Source organism: Phyllostomus hastatus, unplaced genomic scaffold (assembly GCF_019186645.2).
Source record: "Phyllostomus hastatus isolate PE091 unplaced genomic scaffold, TTU_PhHast_1.1 phas_contig_86, whole genome shotgun sequence".
Taxonomy (NCBI): domain Eukaryota; kingdom Metazoa; phylum Chordata; class Mammalia; order Chiroptera; family Phyllostomidae; genus Phyllostomus; species Phyllostomus hastatus.
In genome coordinates this window covers 13305214-13333095 of record NW_025333977.1, presented here as the reverse complement: position 1 = coordinate 13333095, position 27882 = coordinate 13305214, and the positions used below count along the sequence as shown (strand labels likewise).

At 38.1% G+C, this 27882-nt stretch overlaps 1 protein-coding gene across 1 annotated transcript in view; it reads right to left on the bottom strand.

The window, feature by feature from the left end:
* Positions 1-27882, bottom strand: part of RSRC1 (arginine and serine rich coiled-coil 1) — a 332002-nt gene that overhangs the window by 2067 nt on the left and 302053 nt on the right. The window contains exons 8-9 of the mRNA XM_045851312.1: positions 3969-4075; positions 26-178 (exon numbers count right to left, since the gene is read on the bottom strand). Coding sequence (XP_045707268.1) covers positions 26-178; positions 3969-4075 — 260 coding nt within the window. The remainder of the gene's footprint in view (positions 1-25; positions 179-3968; positions 4076-27882) is intronic.

Below are 27882 nucleotides of genomic sequence, written 5' to 3'. Positions count from 1 at the left end.
CAATGTTAAGGATTAAGGATCTTACATTTGGATGAGCCAGAGAATTGTCGTCTTGGTACTTGATGGCAGTAGGGATGCTGTTAGGGTCTATTTCTTTTTCACTACTGGGCAGATCAGCAACCACCGATGCTGGTCCTGATGTTGCCGCCGCATGCTTCACTTCACTGGGTTCTGCCGACTGAAACACAAAATCCATATTGATTGCATCATAAGAAACAGAATTTCATGTTAATAGTATTTCTGATTTTGAATAACAATTGCACAATAGTCTCATTTGAGATGATACTAATCATGAAAAAGCCCGTGATTACTAGAGAAGAAATAATTATTCCTAAAAGCAAAAAATCCCTCCAAAAAACACTGGGAAAATGTGTATCATTTCTTATGATCAGCATAATTTTCTTAAGAAATTGGTACTTATGAGTCTATACTATTGAAAAAATACTTCATATATGTAAATTCTATTAGAAAACAAGCTTGCAACAAATCTCTAGCACTTAGGTGGCCTCTTTAGGTATAAAAGGCAAATTCATAGGTTATTTTTTTTAAATAGCAGTCTTCCTGAGATCTAATTCACATATTACAATTATGGAGTTTTTAGCCTGGTCATAGTTTTGTAACCATGACCACAAGCAACTTCCGAACACCTCCACATCCCTTAGAAGCCACTGCTCCCCCTTCTCCCCAACCCTCCCACCCTAGGCAACCACTAATCTGCTGTCTCTCTCTGTGGATGTCTATTCTGGGCACTCATATATGAGAAACCGTATAGTACATGTGTTTTTTTGTGACTGGCTTCTTTCATTTAGCACCGTGTTTTCAAGGTTCATCCATGTTATGTCATGTATCAGTACTTCATTCTTTTTATTGCTGAATAATGTGTACCAGGCACCGTGTTAAGTGCTGGGGACAAAAGGACTAGTGAATCCTAGTTCCCTTCCGGAAAGAGCCAGCAGTATGTGCTAACCTGGGCTAACTCCAATATTTCCTTCCCTAAGAAAGGAGAAAGCCAGGGAAGTAGCTGATTAACAGAAAAATTTCAGGGGTAATATAAAATGGATTAGATGAGAAGTTGAAATTAAAAATTAAAATAAAAAGGCAAGACAACTGGGAGACTAATTCAACATATTAGCCTTTTTTCTATACCTAATATTTTTAAATTTCCATTTCCTTTTTGAATTCTACTTCAGAACACTCACTTCTCTGAATGAAGTGCTAAACAGATTTCCGAGAAAATAATATAGAAAGTGAAAAATGCATGAAAGAGTTCATCCTTTCTTAGAATAACTTACCTTAGAAAGAGAAATTCATCTAGTTAATCAGTGTTTACTGAGCACTACTAATTGCTAAGCACTAGGTACACAAGGCAGAATGAAATAGTTGTGTTTCCTGTTTCAATGGGAGTTTGCTTTTTTGCTAATAGGACCGACAGATTGCTAACAAATAAATACCATAATAAATACAGAATCACAAGTTGTAACAAGTGACATAAAAATATTTAAAGAAATATTTGTTGAATTTGACTTGGCAGCATTATTCTGATATTTTGGAGTAATACTGCCCCCCTCCCCACCCCACCCCACCCCACCGTGCCAAGTGTCAAACATGTCTATGCCTCTAGCATACGGGCCTGGAAGACTCGCAGCCCTTCCGTAAGTGATATTATACTGGCTCTTTAGAAAACTGAGGACATATAACAGCAAAGCCCAATCTTCTGCACGGGAAAAATGGGAAGTATTTTAAGCCAGTGGGGTCCAGGGCATCTTTTGGTAGCCTGGCGCTGTGCAGAAAATATAAGAGCACGTCATTCTGCGTGTCTCAGCTGTTCTGATAGGACTTAGCTAGAAGACTGGCTGTCTGTGTAGAACTGCCTTGAAAAATTGTGGACTGCTGTTATTGTAGTTGCCAAATGTATGGCAGGGATAACATTTTATTATAAAAACCAAGCAATCTCATTATATTTTTACCTATAGTCCCTACTTCTTTGAGAAGTTCTTACGCACACATAAGTGAAGTTCTCAGAGGTCTGAATCAGAGCGTGGAAGTTATTCAATAATGTGTAATTAAAAATGTGTGAGGAGAATCATTAACTGCTTCTTTAAGTGAGGAGAATTGTTAGAGAAAATCTGACTGTTAAAACCCCTTCAGCATGGTCACTACCATGCATCAGGCTTTGGGTATTACAGCCACCTGCTGGTTCAGTTTAGAAAAAAATTGTTTTGTAACTGTATTTCCAACTTAAAGAACAAATTGCCCTCTTTTTAAACATGGGTGGATATCTGCCAGATATAACAATTTCAGGGCTGAATAATTGGAAATAAGCTTATTAGGGACAGCAGGTTGAAAACCGGCTGCATCTCGGTTCCTGAGGTTGATGCTGTGGCAGGAGCTATCCAATTATCTACTCACAAGAGAAATATGATTGCAGAGGGAGAAACCAGTTAAATCGATACGTGCCACACACGACACAATGTCTAGCATATCATTAGTAATAGCCACTTTTCTGGTAACAGCTCCCTAGCTTAATTAGTGGAATTAACAGAGATAAAGAGTCTACCACCTGAAGGGGTGGCTCGTATAGAAAAGCCTTTACCAAAGATACACACTTTATACCCACGAATGCAGAGCTCTCCAGGAGAGGAAGATGTTGAAGTCTGGGTCATGGGTAACTTAGTCCTCAAGAGAGTCTTTGCTATGTGTCAGGGATAGCCCATCCTGTCTCCCCATGATCTGGACGAAACAGTCTTCGAGATAATTTACCTCCCTGTGCTAAGTAATCTCCTAATAAATAATTCAGCTTCTTGGGCATTCTGAATTCCTACCTTACACTGTAGACACAGACATTTTAGAAACTGAAAAAGGATATCACTTTCTAAACTAATAAATTGGCTCTCTGTTTTATATTACAGCGGAGTGTGGATTTAGTCATTGTTGGCCCATCACTGCTCTTCTGATCATTGTGAAATGCAGTGACTAAGAAAAGCCAGCGTTTAATGAAGTTACATAGTTTAAGGATGCACAGCCAGTAAATGGTGGAATCAGAATGTGGCTCCAAGCGTGTCTTCCTCTACATTTCCTGCTCTTGACCACTGCTTCCTCATGGCTAAACCCTAGGTTTCTGTAATTCGGTTGTGATTTTAGAGGGAGGTAACAAAAATGCTGGTAAGATATTTTAACTAAATACATTTATAACTGGCTCAACTCACGGTGCTGAATTAATGTTCCTAGGCAGTTTTTGCTTCTGTCATACTTATCCAACCTAAAAACTAGCTAATTCCGGGCTTCCCAGCTTGATTTTATGACTTTCTATGATTTATAGATATAAAATATTTTTGAATAATTTGTAATTATATTATGTCTTTGTTATATGTATGTTACTAAGAATTACATGTCTTTCATGTAGAATGCCTTCTCCTACAAAAGGAAAAAAAAAGCAACCCCAATGATGACTGAAAGAATAAACAAAATATTCAACAGAAAAAAAAATGCCAGTGAAAGCCCCGTTTGCTAGAGTTGAGTAAGAGATGCCCATCTGGGCAAGAGTGTAGATATGTTATGATGCTATCTGGATTATAATTTTATTGTTAGAGCCCTTTTCTAGTTTTCCCCTACCAACGTCGATTCAAAAAGGAGGCATGTACACCCGAACAGGAAACCATGCACGTATGCCCATGAGATGTGTGTGACTGCTACGGAACTGCTGGGCTGACATTTTACTTTGTCTCTGCAGTGAACTTTAGAATAAAAATGGCATCGGATATGTTTCTACAGTACATTTTTGACAAGTTAAAGTTAAACTGATTCTCACTGGTTCATTCTCTCTCTCTCTCAATAACATGCTGACATGCTCTCACCCTACTTCATCTATCTATTAGAAGAAGCACTTACATTTAAGTGAAATCCATTAATAAAACATCTCTTCAGTTGGAATCTAAAGGCTTATTCATAACGCCTGGATGAAAACTTACCTTTTTGACTTCTTTACTTGATCTGAATGTCTGCTGAACAAAAGAATCACTTTCAATGGCTTCGATTTCTTTGACTCTTTTTACTTGTTCTACCAGGGTGGTTTGGTCTAAAAAGAAAGTACAATGTCAGTGTATGGTGGCATATAAGCTTGTTAACGCCACTATACCTAAGCAGTGCTCTTTCTTTCTATGAAGTAATTTTTGCCTTACAAAATTTAACTGCATGAAAAGACAAATATAACTGGATGAAAAGCTATAGTTACGGTTAAGCTACAGCAAGAAACTCTCCTTCCCCAAGTTCTGCAAATATAACGTCCCTGCACACTAGGACTCCCACCTGAAACCTACGACATTGCTGAGGAGGCACTGCTGCGCTGATCTCAGCTGATCTGGCCTGGTCTGGCAGGAGAACTTAAAAAAAAGAACCCAACAAGCAACCCCCTCCCCCTTATTCTGAACATACACATAAAAGGACTGTGCACAATAGATCTACCTGCAGTCATCATCCAGCTCTACAGTTATTAACTTCCTGTTATTCTTTTTTTTTTAAGATTTTATTTATTTATTTTTAGGGAGGGAAGGCAGGGAGAGAGAGAGGGGGAGAGAGAGAGAGAGAGAGAGAGAGAGAGAGAGAGAGAGAGAGAGAGAGAGAGAGAGACATCAATGTGCGGTTGCTGGGGGGTTATGGCCTGCAACCCAGGAATGTACCCTGGCTGGGAATCGAACCTGGGACACTTTGGTTCCCAGGCGGCGCTCAATCCACTGAGTTACGCCAGCCAGGGCAACTTTCTGTTATTCTTAATCAATCATCCCCATTTCAGTTTTTTGGGTAGACCTGGAGTATTTAGAAGTAAATTCCAGATATACCATGTTTATCCCTACATATTTCGGCAGACATCTTGGATAGGGCTTAAGAAAAAAAACAAAACAAACCCCAGCAACATAACTACAATACCATCTTCACACCCAGAATTACCAACCATTCCCTTAATATCACCTTCTATAGACTGTGTTTTATTTGCACTGATTGTCCCCAAACATTTCTATTTACAGTTGGTTTGCTTCAAACAGGATCTAAACAAGGCCTGTATGTTGCACTTGGTTAACACATATCTGAAATCCCTTTTAGTCACTTCCAGTCCACTATACTTCCTTTCACTGCCACTTACTTACTGATGAAACTGGATCATTTATCCTTTAAAAAGTTGCGCCTTCTGGATTTGGCTTATTTTCATTCTCATGGTGTCATTTAACATGTTCCTTTCTCCCTCACAGTTTGTGTAAACCAGTAGTTAGATCTAGAGGCTTGATAAGATTCAGTTTCAATTTCTTTGATCAGAATACATCACAGGCACCACTGTGTAATTCCTATTGCATTACAGCAGGGTGCGCTGCTCCCACTTGCAGTGAGGTTGAGCTTGAACAGTGGGTCCAAGGTGGCTTCAGCCTGCCCTTCTATTATGAAGTTCTCCATCCACCTCTCACTTAAACGTTTCAACTGACACTAATTTGTTGCTTAGATCTATCATTTCATTAGAGGTTGCAAAAATGGTAGTTTCCTAGTTCCATTATTCTTCCCACATTTATTAGCTCTGATTCCTCTATAATGAAGAACTTCCCTTGCAGACTATTTGGGGACTGTAAAATACAGTCTATACAGGAGAAGGCAGAATATATGTTTAATTTATTCCCTCTACCAGTTTTGGCCCAAAGATGACCAATATGAATTAATAAATGTTTATATAGTTAATGTATTTCAGTCCATGGTAGTCATTTTCATAGCTTGATGCTCCAATTATCCTATCTTTGGGTGGTGGGAACCTCTTCAAGGTGGTTCCTGCATCCTTTTGATGTGATCCCCAGTAGTTAAGGTGTGGTAAGATGTTCCAGGCTCATCTAATAGTTCCCATCCCAGACTTGGGAGCAGCCGTTTCTCTACAGAGCTTGGACTCCTTTTAGTGAGGAATGGGTTCAGAGACAATAACCTGGGTGGCAGGGGTGCTCATTGTTACTGGATTGTCATCGTTCCTCAGCCTTTTCAGTGGGTGGGACAGAACATACATGTACTCCCCCTGCTTTTCCAAAGTTCCCATTATGCCACTTCACTTTTACAAAAGACCTACCTTACTTAGTACACGCTTTTGTTAACTGAAAACTCTGAAGAGGATTTCACTCTTATGGAAAAAGGCAAAAAGTGAAAATAGCTCTCAGCGTTTGTTTTGCAGCGAGTCGTTACAGAGGCAGCAGGCGTGGAGCAGCAGGCGGCACTGCTTTCACTGCATGTTGGTAACGTCACAGGCTGCTTGGTGTGATTTGCAGGTTGTATTTTGAGTGTGGGAACGCTCAAAAAATTTTCTATATAAACTAATAGTAGTTGCTTCATTGCTTTACGGCATTTTGACTTATGAAAGGTTTCATAAGAATGCTTTTCTTTTGGGTATCAGAGAAACTTGTACATATTTTCAAAAGAAAAAAATTATTGTGAGTTCATGCTTACACTACCCGCCAAATTTAAGATCATAGAACTTTTAAAGTCTTTGGTTTTATATTTATATATCTTTTCCTTGAAAAAACTTAGACGTTAATGATAATGATCAAAAGCACATGATTGTTTTTCCTATATATGTGAATTGAGTATGTATTAATTTCAAAATAATAAGGCAAACATTACTATTACCAACAAGATGAATTAATACAATTTAAAATTTCTTTATGGTTCTTTTTAATCTTAGAATTTATTCCACTGATGAACTGTCAAAACACTATACTTTGAAGTCACCTGAAATAATTCTCCATGTGACTATGCTAATTATGCTACCTACCTGATATACAGTTAGGGTAGTTTGTTTCAGTTCATTTTTGACTTTCAGGTCTTGCTTTATCGATTTTGCAATTAATATTTTTTTAATTGCATAAAACACATGGTTCCAGAGTAAAAACTTAAAACAACATCATTCAAAGAAGTGTAGATTTCCCTTCCATTCCTGCTCTCCTAGTTCTCTCCCCAAGCCATCAGTAATCATTTTTATTAAGTTTTGGGTTTTATATTTCCATTGTTTATTTCTGAAAATAGAACTACACATATTCTCTTGTTTCTTACACAAAATAGCATACTACACATCTTTATGTATATTCTTTCATTTAGCAATATGTCTTCACTATCACTCCATAGCAATATAGAGACTTTCTCATTCTATTTCATGGCCGTAGCAATCTCTTTTAAGGATTTATGATAGTTTTTCCCACAATGCCCTATTGATGGCCATTTGAGTAGTTTCCAGTCTTTTGTATTTACAATTAGTGCTTTAATAGTCACATGCACGTGCCATTTCATATATATATTCTCACATAGTAGCTGGAAGAGAACTGCAACATTATAATTCAAACTCTTGCTGTTTAAACCCTTCTTCTAAGCTAATATGAATAAAAAGCAAAATTAGGAGCTACTGTATACTCAGTTAAATCATCCAAAAATATCAGGATTTTAGACTATGGGTAGCAGCTCGATTTACTTTCTAAGAAACAACTGTAATAACTGGTAACTAGAAGATGGAATTAATTGCATCAAAGTAATATTTACATGCCAGCAGATGTAAGCTGAACAGGTTAAATGTTATAGAAAGCATGAAAAAATTTGATTTCATTAGTTCACTAAAAATGAACATTTTATGAAAATCTTTTTCTTGACTTTTGGCCAATCACAAATTATAATTATATCGTCTTGTGCAAGCTCCAGTTTACTTCAGAGAAAGACAGTGCTCCCAAAGATGCATCCCTGGCAGCTGTAACGAGTCTTCTCTCCTGTGAGAAATCACGTACGGAATGTTTGAAAGTAACAGCCGCCAGAGCCAACGCTCCCATCTTCGGAAGAATGTATTTTCCTACTTAAAAGCGAGCACTGTTAGAGTGTCATGGAAGAGCTAATAGTTCCACACGCTGCAGAATAAAAGCTCCTGTGGATTTTAATTATGCAGTGTACTAATTGAGCATATGAAATGAGAGGAGATTCTTTGCCCAGCTAATTTATTAATATTAACACATCTCATGCCAGTGGATAATATTTTTATTAGTGTTAATATAGCAGAGGAAAACTATACTGTATACTATACCACATGGTCCAACTTTAATTTATCAATATGAAAATTTGTTTGTATAGGCCTTAATTAGCTCACTATTATTTCACAAGCAAAAGTCAAATATTTCTGATTTCAGGATGATGTCTCATCTGCATCAACTGTTTGGCCCTTTGGAATTTTTCTTTAACATATTCTCTCATTTGGATTTACAAAGCACGTCATTAGTATTAAATGTCAAGGTGAGCTCACAAGCCATACTTGATGTATAGAGCTTACAGTGTTCAGAGCTTTAAATATGGACATACAGCCATTAGTATGCTTAACAAAATAGCACTGGAGAAATTATAAAGCAAGGAAGATTAGAGAAAAATAGAACAGTATCTTTGTGTCTTGTTACCAATCACCCTACAAAGTGGCAGGCAGATGGGGAAAGCTGGTTTGCCTAACCTGTAATCTGAAAATAAAAAGCACAGCTTTTACCTTTTGACGTGGGAAGCGTTTTACTGGTGATATTTGAATTAAGGAGCATAATATTTAAATTAAAGAGTAAAAGTGATATTTAAATTAAAGTTTGGAGATTTACGGGAGATTCACAACTTCAGCACATAACGGGTCAGCCCCACGCTGTCTGGCAACAACAGGCACCGATCTGCCTTGCACGGCCCCATACGCGAAACGCTAACATCAATGTCCTCAAGTGCATGCCTGAGTATAACCCTGTCATTTTGGGATACCCAATGAAACACATTAGTAATACATATTCGATTGTTTTAAACTCAGGCTAAGTTATTTATGCCACATTGTCATTTAAAAATCCTGTACCGATTTTAAGACTGAGAAAAATGTGAATGAAAACTAGCCATTGTTTATATACTTGGCATGAACGCCTAGCATATAAAGTACCTTGTATTCATCCAACATGAGGTAAAAATATAACTGACAAAGTTACTTGGAGAATTAAAATGATGGGATTTAAACATATTAACGTGGCAAACACAAAGGAGCATCTACTAGCACTCGGCAAACACACAACTGGTTGGAAAATGACTTGCACAGGGGTTGTCAGACGCTGTAGAAGGGAGACGACACTTCGCGGCAGTGAAGTAAAAAATGACGGCGCCAGAAAGGCAAGTCAGTAGAGACTGACACAATCGATACTAACTCAGTGCTTGGAAGATCATTCTGTTACTTTTGTGATGGGAAGTTAAAATCAAATGTTTTATTAGTTACTGCTGATGTTATATTATGAAAATCAGGCTCATCTGCTACTTCACGTTGTATGTTTGACAATCAATATCACCTGACGCAACAATGACAACTTCCTTTTAAGATGTTATCAAATGGTACACAAATTTAAAGTTATAAATAAAGAAGAAAAACTCCAATATAAACCTTTTATTTGAAAAGACAGAATTTTAATCTGTACACCATTTATAAACATAAACAGGTCTCTAACCTGGCAGCAATACTACATTGAGAACAGCAGATGGCACTATTACCCAAGATGTAATTACGGTATAAGCGAACGGGAGTTTCTGTCACACGTGAAAATCTCATCTTCAACTGACTCCTTTTGAATATTAATATTTTGTGAATTTATCCAAAGTTAAAATGCATTTTGTGTTACAAAGAGTTTGGGTTTTTGGTTTCACAGTTATTGAGGTACTTATACACTTCCATAAAAAAAATATTTATGCACTAATAGTACTGCCACAAATACATGAATAATACAAAAGGGTATCTTACTTTCAGTTTAAATTGACTCAAATTTTCATCAAGAATGGAAATATCTGTGAGGTTCTTTTTTAGAATCCAACAGATACTGAAAACAAAATGTTTGGACACTGAAATGTGAAGCATTTTCATGCACTTTACAAGAATGGGGAAAAGCAAACAGCAGCAAAGTGGCTATTCAATAAAGAAATAAACAAAACTGCTCAATAAAATTTATAAACAAATAACACACACCATCAAACTGACTTGAAATTCTAAAGTTTTAAAAACAATGTGTTAATGACCTGACCTTGAACCAAACACAGCTACTGCTTTCCCTCTTGAAACAAAGCATGCAGAGCTCAGAGGAGAAGCCCATCCAACCCCAACGTTTTAGGGTGGTGTTCCTAAGTCCCATATCCCTGGACATAAATTTTCAGAGCTGCTACCCACAAATACTTTGAAAGATGAGAAAGCTTCTTAAGTAGAATGTGGTGTGTTTGTTAGTCCTCTGGAAGCTTACGCTACGGCACCAAGTTATATGTGTCAGCGAGGCCCCAGAAGTGTCTCTAGTAACAACCCACCTTGGACGGACTCCAAGACAGAGTCATCTTACATTAAAGTGCTTTCCATATCAAATTAAGTTACAGGAATAACTTTATTGTGAATGTACCAGTGAAGAATTTCTGATAAACATTTTAATGAGTGCAAGTGAATTAAGTATCAGGCTAGGCAGTCTTAAAAACAAAATCCATACTGAATGCCTCATTTAGCTCCTCTTACCCAAAGTGCTCTCAGCTTTTCTGAATCCTTCCTGTCATTTAAGGCCATGCCTAACACCCACTTTTTGGTGACACTGTCCCTTGCCACCTGTGAGAACGGGGTCTCTCTCACCGTGTGTTGCTATGCGCTGGCTTTAATCCCTTCAGTTCTCCAGCCAGAGGGGACATTCCCTTGTGCGTCAACTCTAGGGCCTGGTGTAGTGTGCTTTATTATTTAGTAAGCTGTCAATAAACATTTGTCGAAAAACTAAAAATGAGAGGAATTACAGTAACCACTTAAAAAATAAAACTTCAAGGGGAAGAAATGTCAAATTATTAGAGGTTTCTGTAACTTAAAAAATTAAGTGCCTCTGCACAGGAAACAACGTCAGTTATGTAGTAACTGACATTTGTCTCAGTCGGGCACCGGGAGCACCAAGGGACCACTCGGCAAAGTATAGGACTGTCTGACCACTGCGCTGCACACCTGAAACTAATACAAACTAACAGTGAATGTAAACTGTACTTCAAAAAAATATAAAAATAATAAAAAAGTACATGTCTTTAAGTGGTTAGTTTTAACAGCTCTAGGTTTAGACTATCGAGGTTAAACCCCGTCTCTGCCACTTACTCGCTGTGTGTCCTGGGCAAGTGGCTCACGCTGTGGGGGGCTCGGCTGTCCCTCCGAGGCATGGGGTTAGCAGCTACGCAGGACAGGAGAGTCGAGAGGTGGGCTCCCTCCCTCCCTTCCTAGAAAGGCATTCCAAATATTGATGATCAATATCAATATACTTTCCTTTCCTCCTATCCTTTCAAATATTTGAGTACATTTAATGTACTAGGCACTGTTTGACATATTAGGGCTTAGAAACAAGTAATAAACTTGTAAATAAACTATATAACATCAAGGGAAGAACTCTGACATGAGGATATTATAGCAGAGAGAACACCCACGTAAATGAGCCGGTCGTGAAAATCAGGGAGGTGGTATCTGCGCTCAGTACAAGGCTAAAGAAGCATTAAAAGCTCTTAGTAAATGACTGATAGTACTATAATAGTACAAGCATGCTGATTTAGTAATTGTACTAAAGACATGGAAGTTGGCTAAAACTTTGCATATAAACTCCATTTCTGACCATATGGTTTGGAGACGGCAACCTTTATCTGAGTTCAGCTGGTAGTAACCAGCTTCAGTCGCACCTCTTGTGGCATCACCTGTGGTGTGGCAGCCTTGTGGGAATGGTGGGAAGAGGGGACAGGCCTGGGCACACCTCTGAGAAGGCACAAAGGGCCAGCTGAATTCCATCACCCACCACGACGCTGGAGTCCACACTGACCCACTGAATGCTGCAGGGTGAGGGGCGAAGCAGTGCTTTGCTGGCACATGGCCTCCCAGGCTCCAGCGACTCAAGAGATGGGAGGTCCTGTTACTTCCTAATGGATGTCTGGTAACACGAACTGCCCAAAATGGTAGCAGTGTGGTAGACATCATGTTAAAAAGCAAACGTGTTTTAGTTTAGTGTCCGTAGGTCTACAGACACTTGGTTTTGATCATCAATATTTGGAATGCCTTTCTAGTGAGGAAGGTCATAGAGGCTAATTTTTCATTTAAATGTTTGTTTAAGAGGCCAGATGAGCCGTGTTGGTAGCAGAAGTAGTAATTGCAGCAGTAACAAAAGTTTACATTCATGGCACTCTGCTGAGCTAAGCACGTCACACGCACTACCTCATTTAACTATCATAACCAGGAGAGATAAAACTATTAAAGTTCTCATACGGATGAGAAACTGACGCTAAGTAACCTTGGTCAAGGTCACATGACTAGTTAGCCACTGAAAAGGGGTACAATCTCTGAATTGTGATCCAGTCATTACTTCCTGGTCAAATAAATTCTTTACCCACACGTGCCAAAACAAACTATCTTTTTACCTCCTTTCCATTCATTTACAAGAAATAATAGGTGTTCTTGGTGTTGTTCTTATTCTGCATTTTAATGCTTATTCATTCAGTAAAATACGATGTAGCTTTATTTGTAGAGGAGATGCCATATATATTATCTCGGTCTTTGGGCATTTTCTTGAGTTAAATTACAGAAGTATACTTTCAGAATCTTTCACATTTGAAGAAGTTTTTTTTTAAGAATTATATGTCACACCCAAAAACCTTTATTTGCAAATACAAAAAATAAATTTTTTAGAAAACCTAGCATTCTTCATTTAGTCCTGAAAACAACCTGAGTAGTAAATTACCACTTAGAGCTGTTCTGTATCTATTGTATAAAATTGTTGTTATAAAAATCAAGAATGGCATTTGTGAATCTGGCTAAACCAATAACCACTGTGCAGTCCAACGATAGAGACTACTGCCTTATGTGTGTTTCAAAGGAAGTAAACAATGGTAGCCAAAGCCACTTTAGTGGAGAAGTAAGAGATAATCATTCTAACAAAGCTAAAGCTATTGGAAGTTTTCTTATTTTAATAGGATAGAAGAAAGAAATATAATTTGAGGTTTACCAGATTAATAGGGCAGAATGCAAACTCCAAAGTGGCCATTTGCTGTCCATTTTAATCCTAGAATTCTTATTGACTCTAATTAAAATTCTGTAGATGGAGGAGCCGTGTGTTTCCAAGGAACCGGCAGTGAGTGCTGTCTGCCAGCCATCTCCAAACACCCCATAACCACACACAACTCGCCTGTCAGGAGAGCTAATGCAGACATCGCAGGGCACACCACATTTGTCACTGTGGCTAATATCAGAGATACGCAGCTCTTTTTTCTTAGCACACAAAAGCAAGATATGTAATTCAATGCTCAATTTACCCTTGTCTCGCAGGAGATTTTTCCCCGCTAATTGATAGAAATTAAGCCATTAATCAAGCCACTAGCCATCATTCAAACCAGAGAAGATGAATACAAACTTTCATCATAACCACCTTCCCCATTTTAGTGTTCATTAGCATTAATTTTTAATGCAATTATGCTATTCTTTTACGCTGAGCTCATAAATTACTGCTCTTTTGTTGCTGGCTGGCCTTGTAAAATCCAAACTAATGCTTTGTGCTCTGATCTTAAAGGCAATTACTAGGTTCTTCTATCTTTTATATCTCTGCATCCCCAATAACCTTTATATATAACGAACACTGTGACTGACTGTGCCTGTTTGTTATTTTAATGCCTTCATATAAATCTCTGTGAAGGTATAAACATAGTCAAATGTATGTACAATATATATATATGTGTGTATACACACATACATACACCACACAGATACACCATATACATCACAAAATATGGATGCTAATATAAAAATAGAATCTCACAAATCCATATAGTAGTTTATGTTCAAATACAAAGACTTCATTATAGCTTATGATTAAAACATAGTGCATTATTATATTAGAGTTATAATTTTTATAACAAAGAAGAGAAAACAGGAATAGTGACTGGCTATTCTAAACATTTGTAAGGGTCAAATAACTACTAAAAACAGAAAGAATAACTATGAGATATCAAAATACCTTAGTTCTTTACCTAGGGTTATTGTTTCATATTCAAATCCTTACTTACAAAAAATAACTGTTGAAACCTGAAAATTAATGAGATGAAAATGAAGAGTACTGGAAAATAAAAAGAACCATTTATTCAAAAGTGTGTTCATAAGCACATATAATAACTCCATATTCTTATATTTTGCAAAGTGGATGCATCAGTTTATTGGAGGTTAATAGTAAAATGAAAAGACAAAATTGCAAAAACAAATACTGAACTGAGAGGCAACACATGCACTCGGTCCTCCATCCCGGAGAAGGTGGAGAAGGTAGGTTCTCCCTATAGTCTCCCAAAGCAACGGTTGTGCTCACTCTCGGGTGCAGAGAAGATAAAAACCTACAACTCTCTTTTTGTGTCATCCCAGTAACGCCTTTGCATTTGGTTGCAAGTTGTTATGCTCTGGCCACCCACTGAGTAGAGAAAGGTTGCACGTGTGGCATTAAGATTCATGAAATAAAACTCAGTGGGAGGATGTCAGCAGCACTGGTGTCCGTGCTGTTCCGGTCACCTTTCGGAGATGCACAGCGGCTGCCCACCCCTAACACTGCAGGGTAAGGGTAGGGAGTAGAGAATATATCCAGGAATTGTGTACCAAAAAGAAGTTTCAAACCATTAACTTATTAAGACATAAAGACGGTGATGATTGGCTTGACTTCATCTTATGCTTCCTCTCATGGCTAGTTCTTTATTAATTTCATCTTTAATAGGAAGTTACACATGGGTTACAAGCAGTGAGGCTTACTTCTGTAAGCACTTGATTCTCTGAACCAGGAGACTTGTTATGTCAGGATAAATGGACAGCTACACCCAAGACTTTTGTGATTGTTCCTTTGTGATGTCAGAAGCAAATAGGCATCTAACACGTATGTATTTGAACATCAATATTGTTGGTGTAAGTGTGGTATGTGGTGAGTTCTAAGACCTCTCCTTATAATACAAGCATTTTGCGTTTGGGCTCAGAGGCTTAGAGAAGACAGTCCACGGCTCCACATGCCTTCATCTTCCTGAACATGTTCACGCAAATGCTGGGTTCAGAAAGAGCAACTGAAATTAATTCACCCAACATGTTTGTAGCTTATATATGCAGGTGCTTGAGATTTCTGGTTGAAAATGACTGACTTTTTGCTCTCACAGAGTCCATGGACAACATGGAACTGACTTTTATTTAGAAATTCTCCCTGTAAATAGTTATAAGCTGCTAACAACAGGGGTTTGTTGTGTTTACAAGGTGCCTTTGCATCTATTATTTCACTCGGTCCTGAAATAGACATAATTTTTGGTAATAAATCACACCTCTATTTTTCAAATCAAATATTTAATACTCCCATGACTTAGGAGATCTGTAAGAGGCAGGCTGGAGTACCACACCGAGCCCTTGTACTTCGGACTCTGCGTGCCTCTCACTGCACGACGGGGCTCCTCTGCCTTGGAGTCTCCGGCAGCCTCGCAGCAAGAAGAGTTATGATTGTTTACACTTATTTCAAATGCTTACTAAATTTATATAATTTTTATCTTTTGAACAGAGATGGGGCAGGGAGAATGACAGACGATAGGAGATACTAATTTCTCTTAAAAGCAGAGTATAAAGTTTGAAGAGACCATTAAATACTTCAAACTGCAATTTAAAAAATTAGCTTTCTTGAGATTTATATATAATAACGACACTCAAAGCATACAATTCAGTACGTTTTGATAGATGTATATACCTGTGTAACTAACAGCACAATCCATATATAGAATATTTCTATTACCATCAAAAATTTCTTGATGCCACTCTGTGGTCAATCTCTATCTGGACCCTGAACCCAGGCCATCACAGATTTGCTTTCTGCCAGAGAATATTAGTCTGCATTTTCTAGAATTTCATATAAATGGCATGCTCTTTCACGTCTGATGTCTTTCACTCAGCATAATTTTGTGGTAGCTCCATGTTACTGGTTATATCCGTTGTTTGTTCTTTCTATTACTGGTAGAATTCTATTATATGAATATCCATAAATTGTTTATCCATTAACATGCTGATGGACATTTGGGCTGTTTCCAGTTTCTGGCTTTTGAGAATAACATTGTTGTAATATTTATGTAGATGTTTTTGTGTGGACAATGTTTTCCCTTCTTTTGGGTAAATATGTAGTACTGGAATGGCGGGGCTGTATATGGTAGGTTTGCATTTCTCTGAAGATTAATGACATTGAGCATTTGTTAATACATTATTGCCCATTCACTTCTTTTTGAAGTGTGTTCAAACCTTTTGTTCGTTACTTCATTAGGCTGTTTGTATTCTTATTATTGAGTTCCTTGTGTGTACAGAATATACATCCTCTGACAGTATGTATTTCCAATATTTTCTTCCATTCTGGGACTTGCCTTTTGTTCTTAATGAAGCTTATCAAAGAACAAAAACTTTTTTATATTTAAAAAGTCCAACTTATCATTTTAAAAAATGCTTTGTGCTTTTTGTGTCTATCAAAGAAATACTTGTCTACCTCAAGGCTGCAAAGATTTTTTTCCTATATTTTTTCCCCAGGAGTTTTACAGTTTTAGCCTTTATATTTAAGTCTACAATACATTTCAAGCTAATTCTTACATAGGGTGTAAGATAATGGTCAATGTTTATTTTTCCCCATAGGCTATCCAGTGTTTTCAGCACCATTTATTGAAAACAGTTTCTTCTCCTCAATTCAACAGTTGAATTGTCTTGGTAGTTTTGCTGAAAATTAATTGGCCATATACGTGAGGGTTAATTTCTGGTCTCTGTACTCTTTCCATTTATCTGTATGTTTATCTGCACAGTCCTGATTGCTGTAGGTTTACAGTAAGTATTGAAATCAGGGAATGTAAATCGACTTTGTTCTTTTTAAAAACTGCTTTTAACAGTCTATGCTATTTGCATTTTATATATAATCGATTCTTAGTAGAAATTTTGCTCCTAACACTTTACATTAAGTTTTACCATTACAATGCAAAGTATAATTAATATATAGTAAAATTTAGTTTCAGAGGTAAGCTTAAATACAAATGATTAATAAAATTTGTCACTCTCCAAATATTAGTTTCTTAGGTACGACACTTAGAAAAGAAACCATTGCCAATTAATTAAATCAACTTTAAAAACAGTTTTTGGAACTGATCAAGTTGTAAAAATGTTATCACAAATAAATACTGTTATTGTGAATTTTATATCTTCTGGTTTTAGAGTCAAAAACTGAGCCACGTTCATGTTACTACTGTATAAAGGAGCTGCCACGTAAGGTAGTAACGGTTTTGTTTTGGTCAATGAATGTAGTTCAGAAAATACAAACTCCAGCTGTGACTGATGAAAGGAAAACCGGAAGGGAGAAGAACAGAGGATGACAGACTGCCAGGGTGTCCAACCTTTAGGTGTGTCTGGGCCACACTGGAAGAAGAAGATTGTCTTGGGCCAAACATTAAATACATTGTCACACATAATCACAAAAAAAATCTCATGTTTTAAGTAAATTTACGATTTTGTGTTTGGCTGCATTCACAGCCATCCTGGGACGCATGCGGCCCATCGGCTGCAGGTTGGACACCTCTGGTAAAAGCAGCAATTTTTTAGGGATTGTCAAGAACCAAGAATGAATGTATATGTTTAAGAGTCTGAACTACCTGGAGACATTCTAACTGTGCTGGGCACAGAACTGGAACCCCAAACTGAATGGATGAATAGTCTCTATTCCTCAAACCATCATTTAAGAAGCAACATACACACACATCCTAAACTGAACTCAGAAGGCTGTAATTATAATCTCCATTCTATTTGGTCAATCATTTTGCTGGTACTTTGTCCTCAGTACAGTTCTTCCCGTCAAGAAGTGTAAATAGGATTCTTGGCTTTTAATCAGGAAAAGTCCTAAATGCCACAGTATCTATATAATTAAAGTGGGATGGGCTCTGTGTGTTTCTATGCGTTGAAATAGTTGGCAAAGCTGCATGGATATATATATATATATATATGATTCTTATTTGGTTTAATTTATTGCTAACTTTGGACAGGCCTGACATCTTTTCTACAATGTTATGAAAATGACATGATAGTCACAGCTATGAATTATATGGATAACTGCATAATTTTTTCAGCTAAAATATTCTGGTGAGATTGCCCAATGATTTGATATTTTAAATTCTACTTTAAGAAAAAGAGGGTAGCAAACATTTAAGTTGGAAATCTCACATCAATAACAATCATACCCCTTATAAAAATGGAGAAAGTTTCCATAATTTTAGCCTGTTTCAAGTACATTGTGATATCAATAAAGCAAATCATATTCAATTCCCACATTTGTCATATTAAACTGAGACATAAGTAGAGCCATTCAGATTTAAGGAACAGAGTATAAACAAAGAAATAAAAGAATTAACAAATGGGAAATGGGATACATAATTTAGCCCATTCCTCCATGGCTTTGAGAGAAATCAGCTATAAGAAATAATAGTAACCATTCATCTACTCCTAATAGTGTTTTTTTCATGCACACACAATGCTTTAAGTCACAAAGTTGCACATAATAGGCAAGTCCAGCTCTGCTTAACAGTGAAGTAAGTGACTGAAAATTACTACGCTAAGTTTTAGCTTCTCGATTAACCATACTATGTTAAATTAAGCAAGTCTTCTCACTAAATTTCTATCTTCTCTTCTGAGTTAAGATATGGAATCTACCAACGTGCAAATGTGATCCCTGGATGGAGGAAGCACTTTAGTGGAGATGAGTTTATTGTTCCCCAGAAGAGAACAAGGGCCCTGTAGGACTGATGAATGTAGAGGAAGAAAAACTCCGGGAAATAAGGAACTGACGATGGAAAGATCAGGATTGTGTGGGAGCTAAACTCTGAAAAGATGGTAGGACAAAGGGTTCTGAAGATGTGAGCAGAGGGGGCAGGGCATAAAAAGGGAAGTGAGATGGTGACAGAACATTTATAGTAGTTCTGAACTTCAATACACACCTGCCAATGACAGCCCAGTGTGGGAGGACAGTGGCTCTAGGCACAGTCTCTAACCGTAGGAACATAAGTTCAGAGCAATCTATTCTTCACACATTGTAATTCTTGTGGGTCCACATCAATTACCAATATGTGATGGGTATCCTAAAGGGCTGTGATCTTAGGGACTGGGGAGAAGGCAGTGCTAGTGACAATCAGTTTGTAGTATTTCAAAATCTGGGCAGAAAAACCTATAATGGATCCACACAAGTGGGGAAATGTATAAACCTCTTAAGGTATATTTGACAGTTTGTAGCACCTGTAACTGAAATAATGAGGACATATTAGTTATGTTAGATATAAGTGAACTTTGAGTAAAACATGTGAATTCATGAACAATAAGACTGACTACAAATCTAAATTTTAAACACACACACATATACATACATGCATAAACACTTCTGGGCCTACTTAAACTCGTTTAATAAACCCAAACTGATACCATATAAAAAATATTAGCACCAAAAAAAAATACTTTGAAAATGAAACCACTGCAAGTCCACACTTAATTTTAAGCATTTCAAGAAGAGTTTTTACACACTGACTCAGGGCTTGATGTTGGCAGCCAGATGGACAGAGGAGGTCAGTAACCCAGAAGCAGTGAGGCGGCGATCAGTCAGACAGTAGAACAAGTCCCTGGAAGCAATTACTGTCTAACACGTCAGAGAGCTACTGGACCAGAATACTCGGAAAATGGATTTAGAAGTTTCAGTGTCTCCCTGCCGCCCCATTTCTAAAAATAGTGTCAAGTAAACACATTCATAAAGCCAGTTACTACCTCAAACAATAACTACTGCAAAAAGTCTTTGTTCGAAAGTGATGATTGAAGGAAGGTTCTTCTAAACAAGACAAGTTTACTGATTGCCAAGGAGGACATATTTATTTCTTCGTGTTTGTCCAGTCTGAGACATTGCAAAGCTGTAAGCTCTAAAACAATCTGATCTGGTTCAAAAAGTGATCCACCATCCTGCAATTTCTTCTACAAAACAGCAGTGGGTCAAGCCGGCATGAATGAGGGAATCAAATGAGTGACAGTCTAACGACAACAGTGTCTGGACCACACTGAGCATTCACAAAGAAAGCTAGCAGGTATTAGTATCTGCCGAACGAGGAGTTGAACACAGACTGCTGCTGCTGGGAGAATGTGGCCTTCCTTCATCGGGAACGGAGGCTCCTTGAAGATTCTCTCTCTTTTGGGAAGTATGGCAGATACTTGTTTATTGTTGTGAAGAACTGCTCAAGAGTACCTAAAAGCTACTTTTCATTCTAAAAAGAAAGTCAGTGGAATAGGAGAAATATTTACAAATGATATATTTGACAACGGTTGACTATCCAGAATGTAGAAAGACAAAAAACTCCTATGCTAAATAATAAAGACAAATAACCCAGTTAAAAAGTGAGCAAAGGATCTGAAAAGATGTTTTTCCAAAGAAGATATATGAATGGCCAACAAACAGACCGGACCAGGGTGGCTCAGCTGGTTGGGCATTTATTCCACAAAGTGAAAGGCCACCGGTTTGATTTCCTGTCAGGGCACATGCCTGGGCTGCAGGTTTGGCCCCTGGTTGGGGCATGTACGAGGGGTAACACATGGATGTTTCTCACATCAATGTTTCTTTCCTACTCTTTCTTCTTCCCTTCCCCTCTCTCTAAAAATAAATAAAATTTTTTAGGAAGTGGCCAACAAGTGTATGAAAGTATGTTCAACATCATTAGACATCAGGGTTTTGAAAGTCAAAAATCACAAGATGCCACTTAATGCACACTAGGATATCTATAATCAAAAAGACAGAACATGTTTTGTTGAGGATGTGGAAAATCGGAACTTCCTACATTGCTGGTGGGAATATTAAATGGTGCAGCCACTTTGGGAAATAGCCTGGCATTCCTATCAGAGGTAAACACAGAGTTACTACATGATCCAGGAATTCTATTCCCAGGTATATACCCAGGAGAAATAAAACCATGTATCTGCACAAAAGCTTTTAGATGAATGTTCATGGCAGACGTATTAATAATTGGCAAAAAGAGAAACACTTAAATGTCCATCAAATAAGGAATGGATAAATGAAATGTGGTAGATTCACACAATGGAGTATTATTCAGCCATAAAAAGGAATAAAAAACTGATATCAGCTGCAACGTGGCTGAACCTTGAAAACATGATGCTAAGCAAATGAAGCCACTCACAAACACCACATGCTGACTGATGTCATTTGCACGAAAAGTCCAGAATTGTACAAGGCAAGCTATGCAGGCAGAAAGCAGACTAGTGGCTGCCTCCTGCTCGGGTGGCAATGGGATGAGGAATGACTGCTAACGGGTTCACAGTTTCTTTTTCAGACGACAAAAATGTTCTAAAAATGATTAAGTGGTGGTCACACAACCCTTTAAATACAACTATTGAACTGTGTATCTTAAATGAATCACTTGCGTGGTACATAAATTGTATCTCAATAAAGCTTGTATATTTTCAAAAAAGTAACAAGAGGTAAAGTAGTGGAAACCACACGTATGGAAAGAATCTGGGTGTGAAGGCAAAGAGAGAAACAGGATGATGACTGTGGGTTCAAGGGAGGTTACTTTACGATGGGAGATCCTAGAGCGGGCTTGTCCTCTGTTACAAAATGATACAGAAGGCAGGGGAGAGCGATGGTGCTCGAGGGAAAGGTGATCATTGAAGGAGGAAAGTACTTGATAAAGCGAGAAAAGCATTAGAGGAAATGATAACACCCCCAATGAAGTTTTTAAAAAAATTTTATTCACTGATGAGAGAGACAGACAGACAGACAGACAGACACACATACACCTGCTCTTCACACACATATGCATTCGCTGGCTGATCCCTGCATATGCCCTGACTGGAACTGAGCTCACGGCCTTGGAGTAAGGGGAGGATGCTCCAACCAACTGAGCTACCTGGCCAGGGCTGATAACACCCTTAATAAAAGAGCAAGAAAGAAAAGGATGGGAGCAAATTCCAGCTGGTTTATCATTGTGAGGAAGTTCCTGTTTGATGGATTCCATGTTGTCAGTGAAGTAGGAGGCAGCTCCCCCATGGAGCATGAGCAAGAAGAAGAGGGTGTGGTGGGTGTGCAGAGAAAAGAGATGACCTAGCTGACTTGGGACAGTGAGCCTCCTGGAGAAATACAATGGGACAGATGTGTACTTTGACACGTCTACTTGGGCTTTGTGATGAGGAAAATAAAAGAGGAATAAGCGAGTAGATGGCAGAGCTAGGAGTCGTAGGCAGATCTCCCCGACTCTGCCATGTTCTGTCCACTCTAACACGCTGCTGCTGGGACAGAGGGTCAGTGTTGTACTGAAGGATCAAATCCGAGTCCTATGTGATGGAACATCAGTATCTTTTTTTCCATGAGTACTTAACTGAAGTACCTGACAATTATTTGGGGCTATCAAAGACACCACCCAAAACAAACAACATTTTATATAAATACAGGGTCTGGCAGAAGTAAGGTCTGCTTGGCTGTGGTTGGTAGAGCACATGAATGTCTTGAATAAGATGGACAGCAATTTGAACATTTCACCTAAAATGTCAAATGATGTGCTTGAGTGTGATTGCTGTGTTACAGAGCTGCATGCTTATGATTTTGTAATAAAAAGGGGGCGTTGTTTGTGGCACACCCAGTATTCTTTTGTTTTTAGTATAGTGCATTGATATCAGATTATTACTTTCTAACATTAATTGTCAAAATATGACCTTCCTAACATGTTACTAAAAACGAGTGAGTGTGGTGTGCAGCAAGAGGTGGCAACGCCTGTGATGAGGACTGGACAGCCAAGTGAACATCTCCGAGGTGAGTGTCAGCTCACAGACGATGCCTCTGCCTAGAGAATGCTATGGAGTGAAAAAATCAAGTAGAAGACTGTACTTACTTCCTCCATGAAGCCTTCCCAGATTGTTTTAATAATATCTTCTATGCCATAGGGACCCTAGAGAAATATCCCAACCCAACCTTTGCTAAAAACAGCTGCAGACACTGACAGCAACTGAAGATGAATTGAAACTCCCTCCTCACCTATTGTGTACGTTACTCAATGAGAAAGTGTCAGTTATTTTTTCATATATGTCATTGACCCGGGGGGGGGGATAGAATATATAAGTAAGCAAATCACATATGTTTACATATATGAAAAATAGAACATATCTGGATAAAATATCCCAGGTGTCGATATATATAAATGGATAGAATATCCCATCTATCAATACATACATATTTTAAAAGAAGAGGAAAACAAAGGGACATTTATTAATTTATAACAAATAAAATACAGACTTTGGTTATATCTCGTGAAGAGGAGAATAAGAAAAATGCGGGTAGGGGACAAACAGATACAGAAAGAGAGAGGGCAGGGAGGCACATGTGACATGAACAGACCCACAAAAAAGTCATGAAAAAGGAAGGTGGAAGAGAAAGGAAAAAGATAAAAGAGAGACAGAAAACAAGCAGGACACGGAGAGACAGGGAAGATCTCTGGCCTTGTCCCAGGGTGTCAGGTGACTGGGCCACGCGTGGTGTGGTTATCACAGCCTTGAAGCTGGCTAAAGCTCTCAGAAGCCAAGTCTAAATCAATTAATACTCCTCACTAAAAAGGCTAATATTTAAAACAAACAAAACACAATCCCCTAACACTCCCAAATCTTTAATGCCCCAGGTTAAAAACTAAGATAGTATAAGAATTCTTATTAAAAGTTTTTGGTTAACATTTGAAAACCCTCACATTCCTGTAATTTTTTTCCCTGGATAGAGAATAATCCTAATTCTGCTACAAAGCAAAGACTGTGACATTTTACTGCATACACATAAAAGGCCATCTACTTTCATTAAGCAACACGACTCCTTTACGGTCTTTCAAGGTGTTGCTACTCAAATGCTGTTCCCAGAACAACAGATATTCATAGTATCACCTATAAAAATCTCTCTGGGTCAATCTCTAGCCTTACCACATTTCTAGAGTTTTCCTTTGTTAAGGAGGGTTTGTAAATCTCTGCATCAGGTCTGTATACTTGGAGTGCCTCGTTACCATACACACATCACTTGGTTTCAGCCATTCGGAAATCCTTTCAGTTCTCAGTTATTTGAGAAACCATGTTTTCTTGTGTCTAGGTTTCACAAATGCTGTGCTCTTTACCTGGAAAACTCCTAACTTCTCCCTCTTTCATCTAGATAACCCTTATTTGTTCTTTAACTCTCAGCTCAGAATTTACCTTCTACAGAAATTATCCCTTGACCTGTAAGTCTGATTAGGAACTCTTCCTTGAACTTTTACAGCATGTAATACTTCTTTTCGAGTTCTTCCCTCAGGTCGAATGTCTATCATCTAGTCTTCACAATGTGAATTTACTTCTACAAAATTCAGCTCAAAAGCCATTCTATAAAGCTTCCCAAATTCCCACTGATTAGAGTTAATTGCTTATTTGAATGCCCAATATAAAATTTATTTTATTCTCTTTATATTATAGTTTTATACATCCCCACCAACTAGCTGACACACTACAAAACAGCTAAGATCTACGTACTCCCACAGACTTAGCACATAGGAGGGATTCAGTGAGGGTAAACTGGCTGAGTGAACAGACTAGATGAAATTAATCCTAGGTTGGAAGCTGACTTGAGAGTTAGAGCCCCTGCTTAAATGAAGAAAGGACTAATCTAGGAATGATACCTCCTAGGTGGGAGGTGCTTCCCATAGAGTGGAAAGACCACAGATTATAAGCAATATGAATCCCATAAGACAAAAGATTGCTTCATTAAAAAGTGCTGTAGCAGCTATATGTAGTCATAAATAAAATAGTGTATTATAAAAATTTTGTGGCAGTGATCTGGTAATAGATTTTGACTGAATTGATCACTCACTGACAGTACTCAACATAGTCCTGCAAATGCATCAACTATGTAATGAACAGCTATTAAGTTTATTGACTTTCTGATTTCCATTGATAGCCAAGAGGCCAAAGCTACACATCAATATTTGTGTTAGCAATACCCAAGAGCTAACAATTTTGACAGATGAAAACCTCAAAAGTCTAACCAGTCCAAATTAATGGAAATTTGAAGGCCAAACCTCAGAATTTAAATGAAATACCTAACAAATGAATCTAATACGTTCAATAACTCAGTGAAGTCAGTGTTGATAATTTTTTCCCCCAACAAACTTTTAAGGTTTCCTTTTTCCTAATGATGGGATCACTTCCTAATAGGTATGCTCTCTATTTCCTCCCGTAATCAGGATTCTGAAGTTACACAGTCTCCAGCTAACACCTGGAGGAACTTAACAAAGTACTTTATGAGTTAGTTCTCATGAAATTCCTGTGAGATAGGCATTGCTTTCTTCATTTTTATACAAAGCAGTGAAATTCAGTGCGACTAAGCAACATGGCCAGGGCCACTCAACAAGTAAGCAGGAAGTGCAGCATGTGCATGCAGGTCTCTCAATGAAAAAAGAATACAACATAGTAAAGGGCCATTTCGTCCTTCCACTTTGAACACAATCTTCCCTGCATTATTACCATACATTTGTTGACTATACACAATTACTAATTTTTCCTGTATATATTGTATTTTATATTCTATTTTTCTGTCCCTGCTGAACAAATCCACTTAATGCTACGGCCCTGCTCTAGGAAAGGGTGGCACGTTTTCAGAAGACTCAGGCTAATCTCAGTGAATGCTGTCACAGGTCCCTGCAACCACTTTGTCATCGTCAAGGTCTGTCCCAGTGGCTCTCTGAGTGTGGTCCCCAGACCAAAGCATCATCATTACCTGGAAATTTGTTACAAATGCACTTACACCAATCCTCAGGTGATATCAAGACACACTAAACTATACTTTGAGTATATCATATATATTCCTGTGTGAGGATACATAGTGTGCACACGGGGATCATTATATCTTGTCTTACATCTGTAGTTATGCCATGGTATTAGAATTACTTTCTTATGATGTGATTGAAGCCCAGGGTCAGCAAAATTTTTCTCTAAAGATCCAGACAGTCAATATGTTAGGCTTTGCAGGCCATGCTGCCTCTGTTGTAACTAATATATTCCGCTGTTGTAGCACGAGAGCAGCACAGACAACATGTAAACAACGAGTGTGGCTTTTGTTGCAACAGGACTTTATTTACAAACCAGGTGGTGGGCTGGATTTGGCAGGTCAGCTGTAGTGTGCTGACCCCTGATTTAAGCTGTCATTAAAACACATTTCCATTACCTGAGCTTCCTGAGCGACTGAGGGCAGTGTGTGCATAATCAGGCACCAAGCGTCTCATGAATAATTCATACTGGAGATACTGCTTTATAAGAATAAAATACGGATAATGTGATAAATTAAGATTGTGTATATTTTTTAAAGGCATCCACAGAATTGAATTTCAAGGGTAAAGTATTTTGAAAGGAAAAATCTTAGAAGTGCCTGTTCATACCTAATAAGGTTTATGTACTTAATAACTATTTATTAATACGTATCTGTTGATGTGATGAGTAGTGGGCTTTGTGACAAGAGAAACAGTACACTTTATCAACTGTTCTTGTTAAGAGCCAAGTTTATTCCTTTTTTTAGGAACTGAGAAAATATACTTAAAAAATCAAGGGTTTGGGACATGTAAGCCGAGTCTGAATCCTAGCTATGGTCGCGTTAGTATGACTACAGGAAAATGATCCAACTGCTCCTCTGTTTGCTAAGTAAACCCTAAGAATACAAAATATTTCATTTTTTTCCCTAACTGCATTCAAGATAAAAGGGGGAATATTACAAAATTGAACTGAAAACATAATTTCAAAAATTCCATTGCTAAACCTTATAAGGAGCCCCCCCTTTTTTACAACTTCAAGTATTATTTTCATTCTAGGCTTAAATATTTATAACATGATTGCTCTGGCCAGATAAAAATATCCATTTTCTCTAGTTTTGTACATGTATGGAGCATTTCTTTACAAAGGAAGGAGTTGTTTTTGAAGGACCTCCGAAAGAGGATGGGACAAAAAGTATTTCCTATATTCTCTGCTCGGACTTCTCTTTCCCTTTCCAGCTCCCAACAGAAAACCACCTAAAAGCCAACCTAACCTGCACACAGGGCTGGAGTGAAACCGCCGGAGAAGCTGCTGCTCCTGGGCTGGGAGAACGACCATTTGGCAGTTCAGTTTACTGGCACCTCCAGCCACGGTGCGAGGCCCAGTGCGAGGCGCTCAGCCACCGCCTGGTTGTGAACAATGACCTGCTGCTTCAGCTCAGTAGGTGATGATTAGGGCTTCTTGTAGCATTTGTTAAAAGGGATTTAACAAGTCTTACTCTCCTTCAATCTGCTTCCCAGAACTCCCCGACTCGCTGAAGATAAATGAAGGTGTCCACTATTGTAAACCCACCAGAGTCAGGTCAGGAACCACTGAGTAAAGTGAATTAACATAAAATACTAACCTGCCTCCTTCTGCCTGTTTCTGTAGTAAGGCTTGTCCTTCCAGAACGAGTTTTCCTGATAGAAACTGCCACTGTCTTTCTTTTTTTTTTTTTTTTTTTTTTAAAGCAGGGTGACGTTTAGAGTTTCTTTCTCTAAACCATAGTCTTAGAAATACCTTCCTCCCTTTGCCCTGGTTTTGCTTTTACCCCTTTACCACTGCACATTTTTGATGAGTCAGGGGCGGGGTCGGGGGGTGGAGGTGGAGTGAAGGAGATGGGGGAAATTCTCAGAAAGACAGCAATGAGTCCACTAAATTACGTATGATCTTTAAGATTCCTCACAGATCTATCATTTTATGACTTATTTCTGATGGGAATGAGAGGAAAACCAAATGGCACT